Raw genomic sequence first — 14,300 nt, 5'->3', positions numbered from 1 at the left:
ATCTGGTCACATCTTCCACCTGCTGCCCCTGGCCGGGTGTCAGAGCTGTGCATCCTGAGCCCACTGCCATCCCTGGCTCACTCACTCACAGCTGCTGCTTTTCTGTCTTCTACATGGGCGCTCTGGCCAACCAGTTGAGCTGGAGTGCTGGGTGAGGGAGAGGGGTGCTTAGTATTGCTTGCGTGATCCTGGGGGCTTCTCGCTCTGCCCCTGCTATCTGCTCTGCTGGGGTGCTTGCTTGATGAAGACACTCCCACAATAGCTTAGTCACCTCTGTGCGAGGCTTTCTCATGGGTTATGAGGGAACTTGGAGAGTGACAGTGTTCCTGTAGAGGGCCGCCCCTCCCCCCTCTCCTCTCAGACCAGGTGTGGTCTGGAGCCCATGGTCGCTGATCTTGGGGAGGGAGAGGAGCTCTCCTTACCACCTTCCACCTCCTCCTGGGGGTTCAGCATTTCCACCTTCAGACGGATGGCTTCGTGGGTCTCTCAGATATCTTTTGTGGTGTGTGAATGTTCTCTCTTGGTATATGAATGTCCTTTTTGTTGTGTCTTAGGAAGGAGAGTCTAAGGGGAGAGCTCACTCCTCCATAAAGCTGATGTCACTCCTCTGAGATCTTTATTCTTCTTCTTTTTTGTTTTTGTGAGGAACATTGGCCCTGAGCTCACGTCTATTGCCAATCTTCCTCCTTTTGCTGAGGAAGATTGGCCCTGAGCTAACATCTCTACCCATCTTCATCTATTTTGTATATGGGACGCCACCACAGCATGGCTTGATAAGTGGTGCGTAAGTCCATGCCCAGGATCTGAATCTGTGAACCTCGGGCCACGGAAGCAGAGTATGCATACTTAACCAGTATGCCATTGGGCTGGCCCCTGATCTTTATTCTTTTTAATAGAGGTGTTGACAGCTATAAATTTCCTTCCAAGCTCTGCTTTTGCTGTATTCCATAAGTTTTGGTGTATTGTGTTTTGGTTTTCAGTCATCTTAAGGTATTTTCTAATTTCCCTGTGATTTCTTCTTTTATCTAATGGTTACTTAGGAATGTATTGTTTAATTTCCACATATTTGTGAATTTTCCAAACATTTTTCTGTGGTCCTCTCTAATGTCACACCACTGTGACCAGAGAATCACACTTTGTATGAATTTAATCTTTTTAAATTTACTGAGCCTTATTTTATGACCTAGCATATGATCCTTCCTGGAGACCATTGTATGTACAGTTAAGAATATTGTATTCTGCTATTGCTGGATAGAGTGTTCTATAGATGTCTATTAGGTGTGGTTGGTTTACAGTGTTGTTTGTCTTCCATTTCCTTGTTTATCTTCTGCCTACTTGTTGTATCTATTATTGAAAGTTGGGTGTTGAAGTTTCTAGCTATTATTGTTGAATTGTCTATTTCTCCCTTCAATTCTGTCAGTTTTTGTTTCATGTATTTTGGGACTGTGTTGCTTGGTGTATATGTTTATAATTGTTATATCTTCCTGATGGATTGATCCTTTTATAGTTATAAAATCTCCCCTTTCATCACTAGTAACATTTTTGTTTTAACATCTATTTTGTCTCATATTCATATAGCCACTCTAGCTTTCTTATAGTTGTTGTTTGCCTGCTATATCCTTTACTTTCAACCTATTTGTATTTTTTAATCTAAAGTATGTTTCCTGTAGACAGTATATAATTGAATTTTTTTTTTGTACAATCTGACAATCTCTACCTTTTTACTAGGTTGTTTAATTCATTCACATTTAATGTTTTTATTGATATAGTTGGTATAGTGTCTGCCATTCTATTTTTGCTTTTAAATGTCTCATGTCTTTTTCCTCTAATTCTTCTTTACTGCTTGTTTTTTACATTAAGAGAATATTTTCTAATAACAGTATAAATCTTTGAATGATTTTTTGGTACATTTTTGAGTTATTTTCTTAGAAGTTGCTCTAGGGCTTATTGCATACATCTTAACCTATCAGAATCTACTTAAACTTATACTACCTTAATTTAAGTGAGATATAGGAAAGTTTCTCATATATAGCTCTATTTCCTATTCCTACTTTTTTGCTATTATTGCTATGCATATTACATGTATGTATGGTACAAACCAAAAAATATACTGTTATAATTACTTTATATAATTTTTCTCTATTAAAGAAGATGAGAAAAAAGGAGAGGAAGTTTAAATTTATAGAATTTTTTATATTTATCTTCTTTTTTATGATGTTTGATTCTCTACACTTGTTCCTGTGGATTCAACTTACCATCTGTGTCATTTCCTTACTTCAATACTGCTTTGCTTCCACCTACCTCATTTGTGCTGTTATTGTCAAGTATATGAAATTACTATATAATATGGGCCCAACAATACAATTATACACACTTTTAAAAAATAAGTCTTTTAATGATTTTTAAATCATTTAAGAGAAGAAAGGAGATGAAATAGTCATCTATACTATCTTTTATAATTACTCAGTTATGTTTACTGGTGCTCGTGTGTGTGTGTGTTTGTGTGTGTGTGTGTGTGTGTGTGTGTGTGTGTGTGTTTGAATTACTCTCTGACTTTCAGCCTAAAGAACTTAGCATTTCTTGTAAGGTGGGTCTCCTACCAATGAATTCTCTCAGTGTTTGTTTATCTGCCAATGTCTTTATTTTGCCTTTATATTTGAAAGATATAAGATAAAAGATGCTTGCTTGATAGTTTACTTTTTCTTTCAGCATTTCTGATATGTCATCCCACTGCCTTCTGGCTCTATTGTTTCTTATGAGATATCAACTGTTAATATCATTGGGGTTCCTTTGCATGCGGTGAGTCGTTTTTCTCTTGCTTCTTTCAAGATTTTCTCTTTAACGTTCAGCATTTGGACTACGATGTGTCTATGTGTATATCTGTGCATTTATCCTACTTGAAGTTTATTGAGCTTTTGGATGTGCCTAGAAGTTTTTGAGTATGAAGATTTCTTATTGGGGTTATTAAATATATCATAAGTTGCAGCCTCTGAGTGCTAAGATCTTGTAGCTGAATTGATTGGACATCAAACTAACAAGGAATTGTGACCAGAAATTTTTTCCATAAGTTTCCTTCCATTTGTACTTTTAATCGTGAGAGCAAGAGTCATCATTCAAGATGTGACCTATAATCCATGTGCATGACAGTGGCCCAATGCATGATTTGACTGATGAATTAGTATTCTGTATCACATCACCCTAAAAAGATAATTTCTCAGCATCCCCTGATTCCCTGAGTCAGAGGACAGCAGGTGTAGCTTTAGATGGAGATGTGAGAAGCTACTTCTTCATTAAGACCCACTCATTTCAACATGTAGATTGCCTTATCCTGAGATTTTCTGCCCCTAAGGTATTTAGAGAAAACTTCTACCCAATCAGCATATGCAAGGATGGTAAAAAAATTTCGTCTTTCATGCCAGCTCCAATTGATTGATAATGACTACCTAGAGTATTGTGGTGGGAGGACTTTTGAGTCCATGTGGTCAGAGGCCACGGTCATTAGTGCCGTGATCTGTTAGTGATGCCTACTATCATACAAGGGGAAAATGGTGGCATATGTGTCAATATTTGCCACTTGTGAATCAGAAGGCAAATAGAACCTAATAAATTTTCTTGGGGTTGATTGCATGATTTAGGTTTTGAAATATGAGTATAATATGCTTGGATCAGTTGGTAGTTGAAGCTGCCTTATACTTATTTAATCTCTTCAGGTTTAATTCCATAGGGATTAATTCATTAAACTGCTTGTCAGAAAGTATTACTGTGGATAGAAAATATGTATGAATCAAGTATCCATATATGCTTGAATAGCATCTGAATCACCTCTGATACTAATAAACCGAAGGAGTACTCTTCCTCTCTGCTGGTCATTAAAAATCCATGTGGCTCAGACACATTTCTCAGATTTCAGAGCTAAAGCATTCTGGAAGGCTTTGAGAATGCCATGGCTTGGGAACTATAGGAAGACCATTTCACTGACTTCCTGTGAGAGAGAAATAATTTAGTGAATGAGAGCCATCACATAGAATCTTGAATTTAGAATAGACCTTCTATGTCATTGAGTCCAGCTTCCTACTAGGCAAGATGCCAAAGTGTTTGTAGTCACTAGGTTTCCCCAGCTTTCTGGATAACTGTCTGATACCAGAGAGACACCAGCCTTGGCAGTTCTCATGTTGTCTGTCCTCTCTTTACCTTTCAGAGACCAGAGAAAGGCTACTCAGGAGAGAGTTGTAGGAACTGGAGAACCGGTCAGTCACTTTATTGAGTTTAGGTAGATATTAAATACCAACAAACAATTAAACACAGGAACAGGCATAGCTACAATAGTTAACCTCTAGTAGGTGGTCCGCTAAAATGCTGTGGTCAGGATCAGCTACAAAATTAGCAGGGACCAGTGCAAAATGAAAATGGGAGGCCCTTTGTTAAAAAAAAAAAATTAGTAAGAATTTCAAGATGGTGATAGCAAAGTATTAGCTAACTTAACCCACTAAGTGTAGAGTCTTGTGTCACTGCAGGAAGTTGGCCTTGTTACTGGCATAATTTACCTTAAGAAGTCTCAATGTAAATATACATTTTGCAATTGCTTCAAGCCTGTTTGCATGGGTACATATCAGTTTATTTGTTCTATACAACAGTAATTTCAGGCAAAGTTGTGATATACATAAAGTTTATCTTTCTTGCTCTAACACCTGGAACTTACTCACCTTAGCTGTTTCTCCCATTGTCCCGTCCTGTTGCTGGGGGTGATGGGGGACCATTGTTCTACATTGGAAGGAGTTGCTAAAGATCAGTTCCTCTACCTGTCCTCCAATCAATAAATATTTTTCACTATCTTCTGCTATACTGTCCAATATGGTAGCCACTAGTCATATGTGGCTATTTAAATTTAAATTAATTAAAATTGAATTAAATTAAAAATTTAGTTTTTTGGTTACATAGCCACATTATAAGTGCTCAATAGCCACATGTGGCTAGAGAGTATCAAAATAGACAGCACAGATATAGAACATTTCCATTATTGCAGAAAACTCTCTTGGATAGTGCTGATCTACACATTCCAGGTCAGGTGCTGGGGAGTGAGGACGAAGGCGAGATCATTCTTTTTGGAACTGCAGGAACCATATTTCCTGTGTCTCTTGCTATAAGGTGGGGAAGACAATGTGGGGTGTGGATAAGAGAAGCATTGTGAAAGCATTTGGATTATAGCCAAGAAATTATTCAAAAGAATGCATGGGAGACTGGGTGGAGGAAAGAAAATCTGAGGGTGGCTGATCAGATTATGTGGATTAGAGGGAAGAGAAGATGAACAGAGTTTTAATCCATCTTCTATTTAACATAATTACCTCTTCTTAGTCTCAATTAGTACATATTTGTTATATAACCAGTCTATACTAGACATGAAGAACTGCCACTGTGCTTGAAAGAATTAAAGTTCATCTCTGTCAGGCTCCTCTGCCTCTGCTTTAAATATGGATGATCCTTGGGCTTTGGCTCAAGGCTCTTTTCTGCATGTAGCTGAGGTGATTTTATCCAACTCTTATGAGTTCATCACCACCTACATGGTAATGACTCCCAAATTCACACATCTGCAATCCAGATTGTTTAGCTGAGGCCCTGAGACCATAAATGTAATGATCTGCTGTGGAATTCCATGATATGATTCAAAGGCACTTTAGACTCAACTGGCCAAACCTAAATGTATCAATTTCTCTTTCTCCTCTAGCTCAGTGAATGGTCTCATTGTCCAAGTAATAAATATAACAAGAGTAAGAACAGCAATAGCCACCAAAGTAGTCATAATAGCAGCTAACATTTATCGAGTACTTCTTTTATTCTGAGCACTTCATGCACATTATTGCTTTTGACCCTCACAATAATACTCTGATGTGAGTGTTGTTATTATTACCACTACTACCATTTCACAAATAAGGAAAAAGAGGCAGAAAACGGTTAGGTAGCTTTCCCAAGATCACACAGATGGAAAGTGACAGAGCTGTGACTTGGGTACAGGTCTGTCTGAAGACTTTGTCTTACATGTAGTACCACACTCTTACAGCATTGGCATCATCTTGGATCCCATGAGAAATGCAGAATCTCAGACCCCACCCAGACCTACTGAACCAGAATCTGCCCTTTAGCACAATTCCCAAGTGGGTTGTGTGCACCTTGGAGCTTGAGAAGCATTGTGAGGTAGTATCCTCCTTCCAGTCCCTCACTCGCCCACCACATTCAGGTGACTAGGAAATCAGACTGAAGCCGTTGCTCTTCGTTTCACTCCTCTCTTCCCTCAGGGCATGCCGTGGCTGAGGTCTGCATACCTGCCCATCTGGATTATGGTGACCACGTGTGGCTGATTGTCATTCATCTGTTCTCCTCCTGGCAGCCAGAATGATCTTTTAAATGTATTAATTTGATCATACCTATCCTTTGCTTAAAATCCTTCAATACTTCTAGGACAAAACCCAGTCTTGTTAGCCTTCACTGTGGGGGCCTGTTGGGGGTGCAGGGAGTCAGTTATGGGAGATTACCAGAAAAGCACAGTAAACAAGAGTAAGGTTATTATGCAGATTTAAGTCCTTGCTTTCCTCTTTGATAAGAGTTTCTAGAGATATGGTCACCCCCCTCTTCCTGGTACAGAGAGGGAGACATCTTTACAAATGGAGATTTCCCTTACAAATGTAAATGTCTCTTACAAAGGGTTACTTCTACTTGGTTTTCAGAGCTTCTGCCTGTCTGCAGTTTCTTAAAAGTAACCAGCCCAAAATAATCCTCACGCCAAAAAGACACATCTTGAGGTGGCCAATTCTGATCCCCCACACTCCCAACTCATTATATAAGGCCAGTATTACCCTGATACCAAAGCCAGATAAATAAATCACAAGAAAAGAAAATTACAGAGCAGTATCTCTTATGAATATAGATGTAAAAATCCTCAATAAAATACTAGCAAACTGAATCTAACAGCATAGTAATAGGATTATACACTAGGATCAAGTGGGATTTAAGCCAGGAGCATAAATTTGGTTCAACCTCTGAAAATCAATTAATATAATACCTCATTTTAATAGAATAAAGGACAAAAAACACACTATCATCTCAATAAACACAGAAAAAAATTTGAAAAAAATCCAAGACCCTTTATTAAAACACCTAATAAGCAAAGAATAGATGGGAGCTTCTTCAACACGATAAAGGGCATCTACAAAAAGCCCACAGCTAACATCATTCCTAATGGTGAAAGACTGAAAGCTTTCCCCACATCATCTAAAATAAAATAAGTATGTCTGACCTCATAACTTGTACTTAATATTTTACTGAAAATTCTAGCCATGATAATCAGGCGAGAAAAAGAAAAATCATCATCCAGTTTGGGATGGAAGCAGTAAAACTATCTCTATTTATAGGTGACATGCTTTTAAATACAGAATATCCTAAAAATCCATTAGAAAACTATTAGAGCTAATAAATGAAAACAGAAAAGTTGCAGGATACAAGATCAATACACAAAATTCAATTATGTTTCAATAGATTTGCAATAAACAATTCAAAAATGAAATTAAGAAAACAAGTCCAGGGGGCCAGCCCAATGGCCATAGTGGTTAAGTTTGTGCACTCTGCTTCGGCAGCCTGGGGTTTGCAGGTTTGGATCCCAGGTGCAGACCTACACACTGCTCGTCAAGATGGGCACAGCTCAGGGCCAATCTTCTTCAGCAGAAAGAGGAAGCCTGGCAACAGATGTTAGCGCAGGGCCAATCTTCCTCACCAAACAAAAAAAAAAAAAGAAAGAAAGAAAAGAAAACAAGTCCACTTATAATACTGTCAAAAAGAAAAAATACTTGGGAATAAATTTACCAAAGAAGTGTAAGCTTGTAAATGGAAAACTACAAAGCATTGGTTAAGAAATTAAAGATTTAAATAAATGGAAAATACCCCATATTCATGGTTGGAAGATTTAATTTTGTTAAAATGGCAATAGTCTCCAGGTTGATCTACAGTCTCTATCAAAATACCAGCTGGATTTTGGGTAGAAATTGACAAGCTGATCCCAAAATTCATACGAAAATGCAATCAATCCAAAATAGCCAAAGCATCTTGAAAAAGAAGAATAAAGTTATAGGACTCACATTTTCCCTTTCAAAACTTACCACAAAGCTATGGTAATCAAGACAATGTGTTGTTGGTTAAGGATAGATATACAGATCAGTGGAACAGGATTGATATCCAGAAATAAACTATTACATTTATGGTCAATTGATCCTGACAAGAGTGCTGTGATATTGTGATTTATAATAAGAAATATACATTTGGTCTTAGCCCCTGTTCCTGGCATCCTTGGAATTTCCTATGTGAGAAGAGAGAGAAAGGGGTCTTTTGTTATTCATAACAAACTCTTTTCAATATTACCTGAGTTTATGTTAGTGAGGTGACTTTTAGAAATCCCCTAAAGATAGATAGGTTGCCAGGGAACAAATCCTGTGATTAGAGGGTTGGAATATTCAACCCCACCTCGCCCTCCACTCCACCTCCTGGGAGAGGAGGGTGGTAGAGATAGACTTGATCACTAATTTCCAATGATTTAATCACTCATGCCTAGGTAATGAAGCCTCCATAAAAATTCCTGAGCTGTGGGATTTGGAGAGCTTCTGGGTTTGTGAACAAGAACACAACCATATGCTGGGAGTATGTAGGTAGTTTCCACTGTGACAGAAACTCCTGTGCTCAGGACCTTCAGGACCTTGCCCTATGTATCTCTTCATCTGGGTGTTCATTTGTATCCTTTAATATCCTTTGTAATAAACTAGTTATCTAGTAAGTAAAGTGTTTTCCTGAGTTCTGTGAGCTGCTCTAGCAAATTAATCTAACCTAAGGAAGGGGTTGTGGGAACCTCCAACGTATGTGGTCAGTGGGTCAGAAGCACAGATAACAACCTGGACTTGGATTGGCCTCCGGAGTGGGGGAGGCAGTCTTGTGGGCCTGAACCCTTAACCTGTGGAATGTGATGTTAACTCCAGGTAGATAGTGTCAGAATTGAATTAAATTGTGGGACACCCAGCTGGTGTCACAGAATTGTTTGATGTGGGAAAAACCCCCACATAGCTGGTCACTGAAGTTTCCACTGTGAGTAGTGCTATGAGTAGACAGAGACACACAGGACAGTTTTTCTCCTTTAGAGGTGCGAAGACAATTCAGTGTGGGAAAGAACAGTCTCTTCAAACACTTGTGGGCCAACAGGGTGTCTATATGCAAAAAGGTGAAGTTGGAACCCTACATACCATACATAAATATTAACTCAAAACGGTCATAGATGTAAATGTAAGAGATAAACTATAAAACTCGTAGAAGAAAGCATAAGAGTAAATCTTAGAGATCATGGGTTAGATCATGAATTACTTAGATATGACACCAAAAGCATAAGTGATAAGAGAAGATTGAAAAATTGCACTTCATCAAAACTGAAATTTTCTTTGCTGCAATAATAATAAGAAAGTGAAAAGAACTCACAGAGTGGGAGAAAATATTTGCAAACTACATATCTGATAAGGTACTTGAATCTAGAATATATTATAACTCTTACAACTCAATAATAAAAAGACAACCAAATTAAAAATAAACAAAGGACTCAGACTTTTCCACAAAGAAGATATACAAATGACCAAAAAGCACATGAAAATATGCTCAACATCATGCGTTATTAGATAAATGGAAGTCAAAACCACAATGAGATAATACTTCACACTCACTGGGATGGCTATCGTCAAAATGACAGACAATGACAAGTGCTGTCCAGGATGTGGAGAGATTGGAGCCCTCATTTGTTACTGCTGGCAATGTAAAATGGTGCAGTCACTTTGGAAAACAGTATGGCAATTCATCAAATTGTTAAACATAGAGTTATCATGCAACTTAGCAATTACACTCTTAGTTGTGTACATCAGTGAAATGAAAACATATTCCATCACAAGAACTTGTTCAAGAATATTCATGATGGCACTAGTAATAGCCAAAAAGTAGAAATATCCTAAATGTCCAGCAACTGATGAGTGGATAAACATGTGGCATATTCATGAAGTGGAATATTATTTGACAATAAAAAGAAATGAAGTACTGATATGTGCTATAACTAATGAACCTTGAAAACATTATGCTAAGTGAAAGAAGTCAGTCATAAAAGACCACATACTGTGTATTTCCGTTTGTATGAAAAGTCCAGAATACGCAATTCTATAGAGAAAGAAAGTAGATTAGTAGTTGCCTATGGCTGAGGGACGTGTGGGTGGAATGAGTTGGGAAGAAATGGAAAATAACTGGTAATGGGTACAATGTTTCTTGTCAGTGTAATGAAAATGTTCTAAAATTAAATAGTGGTGATGGTTGCTCAACTCTGTGAATATTAAAAAATCCATTGAATTGTACATTTTTAAATGGATGACTTTTATTGTATATGAATTACATCTCAATAAAGATGTTAAAAAAGAAGAATAAGTCAGTGCCTAGCATATGGTAAGCATTTAATAAATGTAAACTATGACTTTAAAAAATGTGTCAAGCACAATTCTTTGTACAGTTTGCCACCTGTCTATAGTGGTGAAGTAGAGGGTTGTGTCAAAAATGACTGAAGGTCTGGGAACATGGGGAAAGGGTGGTGGCAATGATAGAAAGAAGGCCTCTGGCAAGGAAGCTAATTTGGGGATGGAGAGGAATAGGAGTTCCCTTTGGAGCATGTTGAATGTTCAAATGGAAATATCTACTGAAGATTAATCAAAAGAAATGTTTTATTCCCATATTAGAAGAATTTTTGATAAACAAATATAAAATCTTCTTGCTATTGTGATAAGCAACTGAGAGTTTCCCTTCCTAATGAGTCTGGGGGGGTTGATGAGTTGGTTGATGTAACATGATATACAGTGAAGGAGTAGATTGGAGAGTAATGTTTAAGCAATTTAAAAAAGTAATATGGTTATAAAAAATGGTCTCTTATAGGTGTCTTCTGAAGACATATTCTTCACAACTGCCATCCCTCAGTGTCATTCTCATATTCATGAACGAAGCTCTGTCCATTATACTACGGGCCATCACTAGTATTATCAACCGAACCCCCTCTCGATTGCTGAAGGAGATCATCTTGGTGGATGATTTTAGCTCAAATGGTGAGTAACCTCCTCAAGGAATAATAGTAAAAACAACCATTTATTGACTGTGCTAGAGTGAAAAGGGGTTTTAGCTTAAAGTTTAGGATGCTTTGGGCTTCTCAAGTAGGGAAAAGAAAGGGATCATTTATTGAGGGCCTGTTTGTATTGGGTACATTAATCTTCTCCAAGTCAAGACAGAGGATCCTCATCTCGATTACACAGATGAAGAAACTAAGACTCAAATTGCATGATGAATCAGTGGTGGAACTGAGTCAGGCCCAGGCCTACATGACTCCAAAGCCGCTTGTGCCCTTTCCATGCACCATGAGAGATACCTGAGGACTGAGGTAGGGTCCAAAGGAGGATCTCAGACACCAAGAAGAGATCTGGAATCTTTCTCTATGAGGAAAAAATTCTGGGTAATTAAGTCCGGAGAAAAGGGAGATTTGGGTGCTGAGACTTCACGATGGCAATGTCTCTTGCACACATCATGCCCTCTCCCCAACCTGGTCTAGCCCACCCAAGAAGGACACATAGAGAAGTGGGAGATAGTGGACCTGAGTCCTCGCTTTATGGATTTCGGAATCCCAGTTCCTCCCTTATAAGCATTATGTCCTTGGGCAACTTAACTTCTCCTTGCTCCCATTTCCTTATCTACAAGACATTGATATTGATAATAATAAGTATCTCATGGACTATAACTAGACTTAAATGAGATAATAATGGTAGCTAACACTGTTTGTTCTAAGCACCTTGTATATGTTAACTATTTTAATCATTATAACAACCTATGAGGAAGTAACCACTTTTTTGCCCATTACATAGATGCAAAAAATTAAGGCATAGACTGGTCAAGGAGCTTGCTCAACATCACACAGCTGGTAAGTGACAGAATTGAAATTTGACCATAAACTTCAGAGTCCAGAGCCCTAGTTCTAGCTACTGTGTTCACTGATGTAATACATGGATTATGAATAGCATTTAGCACATAGTAACTGCTCAGCAAGTGTTAGGTCTTAGTTTTATTAACTCATGCAAAATATTCCAGATAAATGACTCTTAATCCTCATCTTCCTCCTCTTCTTCATCCTGGTTAATCTCGAAGTAATGTCATTCCTAACTCGCTTTCCTCTTAGCAACTATGTGCAACCAATCACATAGATTATTTTTCAGGTATTTTTTGGTTAGCTATTTCAAATACCTTTTGAAAAAAGGTGCCTCAGAAGTTATGGTAATTTTGCTTTTGTTTCATTCAATGGTTACAACCCTCCACTGAGATTTCCAGTTTTCCATTCACTTTGACCTTGAAGAAATTGCTCAAAATTAGCAGAATTCATGATCCCACCTTCTACCGGGTGGATGCAGTCAAGGATGAACTTCAGAACCTGCTTCTTTTTTTGCCCCGCTGCACCACAGGCTTTTTCATGGGCACCATGGTGGCAACACAGGCAGAAAACAATATGGCAAACTCTTCTGATTACTCTCTAAAAGTGGTGACTGGGTGAGTGTGGGGACTTTCCAACTTGGTTTCCCCCAATGGGAGTAAACAGCCTTCAGATCCATTGGCTCTCTTTAACACCTTCAGTTATTGAGTCAGTCACCCTGGAGTGCAGCTGGGAAAATTCTAAAATTGGGCAAATTTTAGTACTGTCGTCATGTAGGTATTGATTCCAGGTCCTGACCACTTCAGGACTCACAAGTCTACTCTCCTTCCGAGAAAGAAACCAGCAAGAATCTCATCTCTTGGTCATGGTGGGAGAGGAGGGAGGTCTTGATAAATCCAATCAAGTACACACATAGCTCTTGAGGCAGCATGGCATGGTGGGTAAGCACAAAATGGGTTCACATCCAGGGTGTGCCACTTACTAGATGTGTGACTTGGAAAGTTTCTTGACCTCTCTGTGCCTCAGTTTTTCATTTGTAAAGAGGGGATACTGAAGTGCCTCCCTGATAGGATTCTTTGAGAATTAAATGAATTAATATTATCAATGAATAACCCAGAGTTATTTGGTTAGATATTTTAAACACTGCTTAGAAATTTGCCTTCAAGTTGTTTTCAAATATATGAGGAAGTCAACTGGTAGGCTGAGTCAAAGAACAAATACATAGACAGACTTCATAAAAGAGAGGGGAGAGAGGGAAGAAAAGAACTGTATACAATCTGGGAAGAGTGAATACTGTTTGCATAATTTGGGGATAAACTCATTAGCCAGACACTGGCAAAGAGATTAGTCTCTGCATTCTGTCTCAATTGTCCTTGAGTTGACCAAGTAGGAATATCTAAAATAAGACACAATTTCAGTTGCTTATGGATTCTCCAGAAAATCTTGAGAGTTACGTGTGGAGAAGACATTCCATGCTGTCTCTGCAATGTCCGTCCAACAGCACTTCCACCTTAGTTCAGTTAGGTCTGTCCTACTCATTCTCGTAAAAATTTTTCAATATACATAAAACAAGTGTAACAGTGCCTGGCACATTGTAAACAGTATTATTATTCTAAGATAGTTTAACTTCGAGGGAAAGGAGATTAGGAATGGTAACGTTAAGCCTAAGGATGGAAGGGAAAAGACAAGTATGCAGTGGAAACGCTAGGTATTTTCTCAGTCAAGGCTGTAGAATTGTTCATCCTAAACTGGAGGTAGTCCAACCACTACTGTATAATAATGTGAAATTATTGTACTACGTTGATTATTGCACTCAGAATTCCTATAGATGTGTGTTTGGTTGGCAGAAGAACTAAAGGCATACTTGGAAGAGAAGATTAAGCTTTACAACCAGAAGTATCCAGGACTACTGAAAATAATACGGCACACCGAGAGAAAAGGTCTGGCTCAAGCACGCAATGCTGGCAGGGAAGCGGCCACGGCTGATGTGGTCGCCATCTTGGATGCTCATATTGAAGTGAACGTTGGGTGGTAAGGCTCCAGGAGGTTTTCTCTTCTGGGAAAGGGGAGAAAGGAGACATCGTACACAGTACTTGTACCGAATACATGGCAGGATATTGTGGAAATAGGGAAAGTCAACACCAAACCTTAAACAAAGGGAAGCTCCAAAGACAGAATGATTTTACTCAGGGATTTTGGTTGGCTAAGGAAAGTAGTCTAGTGCTAGAGAAAAAGCAATGGGCTTGGAGTATTGACAACTGGATCTCAGCCCTGACTTTGCCAATAC

The 14,300-nt window shown here is 38.5% G+C and overlaps 1 protein-coding gene and 1 pseudogene across 1 annotated transcript in view; one reads left to right on the top strand and one right to left on the bottom strand.

Annotated features, from left to right (window-relative positions):
- GALNT8 (polypeptide N-acetylgalactosaminyltransferase 8) overlaps window positions 1-14,300 on the top strand; it is a 45,793-nt gene that overhangs the window by 14,512 nt on the left and 16,981 nt on the right. The window contains exons 3-4 of the mRNA XM_058557609.1: window positions 10,981-11,147; window positions 13,861-14,044. Of these exons, the coding sequence (XP_058413592.1) occupies window positions 10,981-11,147; window positions 13,861-14,044 (351 nt within the window). The remainder of the gene's footprint in view (window positions 1-10,980; window positions 11,148-13,860; window positions 14,045-14,300) is intronic.
- On the bottom strand, window positions 12,189-12,564 carry LOC131415796 (large ribosomal subunit protein eL22-like; annotated as a pseudogene).

This window comes from Diceros bicornis, chromosome 17, assembly GCF_020826845.1.
Source record: "Diceros bicornis minor isolate mBicDic1 chromosome 17, mDicBic1.mat.cur, whole genome shotgun sequence".
NCBI lineage: Eukaryota > Metazoa > Chordata > Mammalia > Perissodactyla > Rhinocerotidae > Diceros > Diceros bicornis.
Note: the sequence above shows the minus strand (reverse complement) of the source record. Positions and strands in the feature narration are given on the sequence as shown.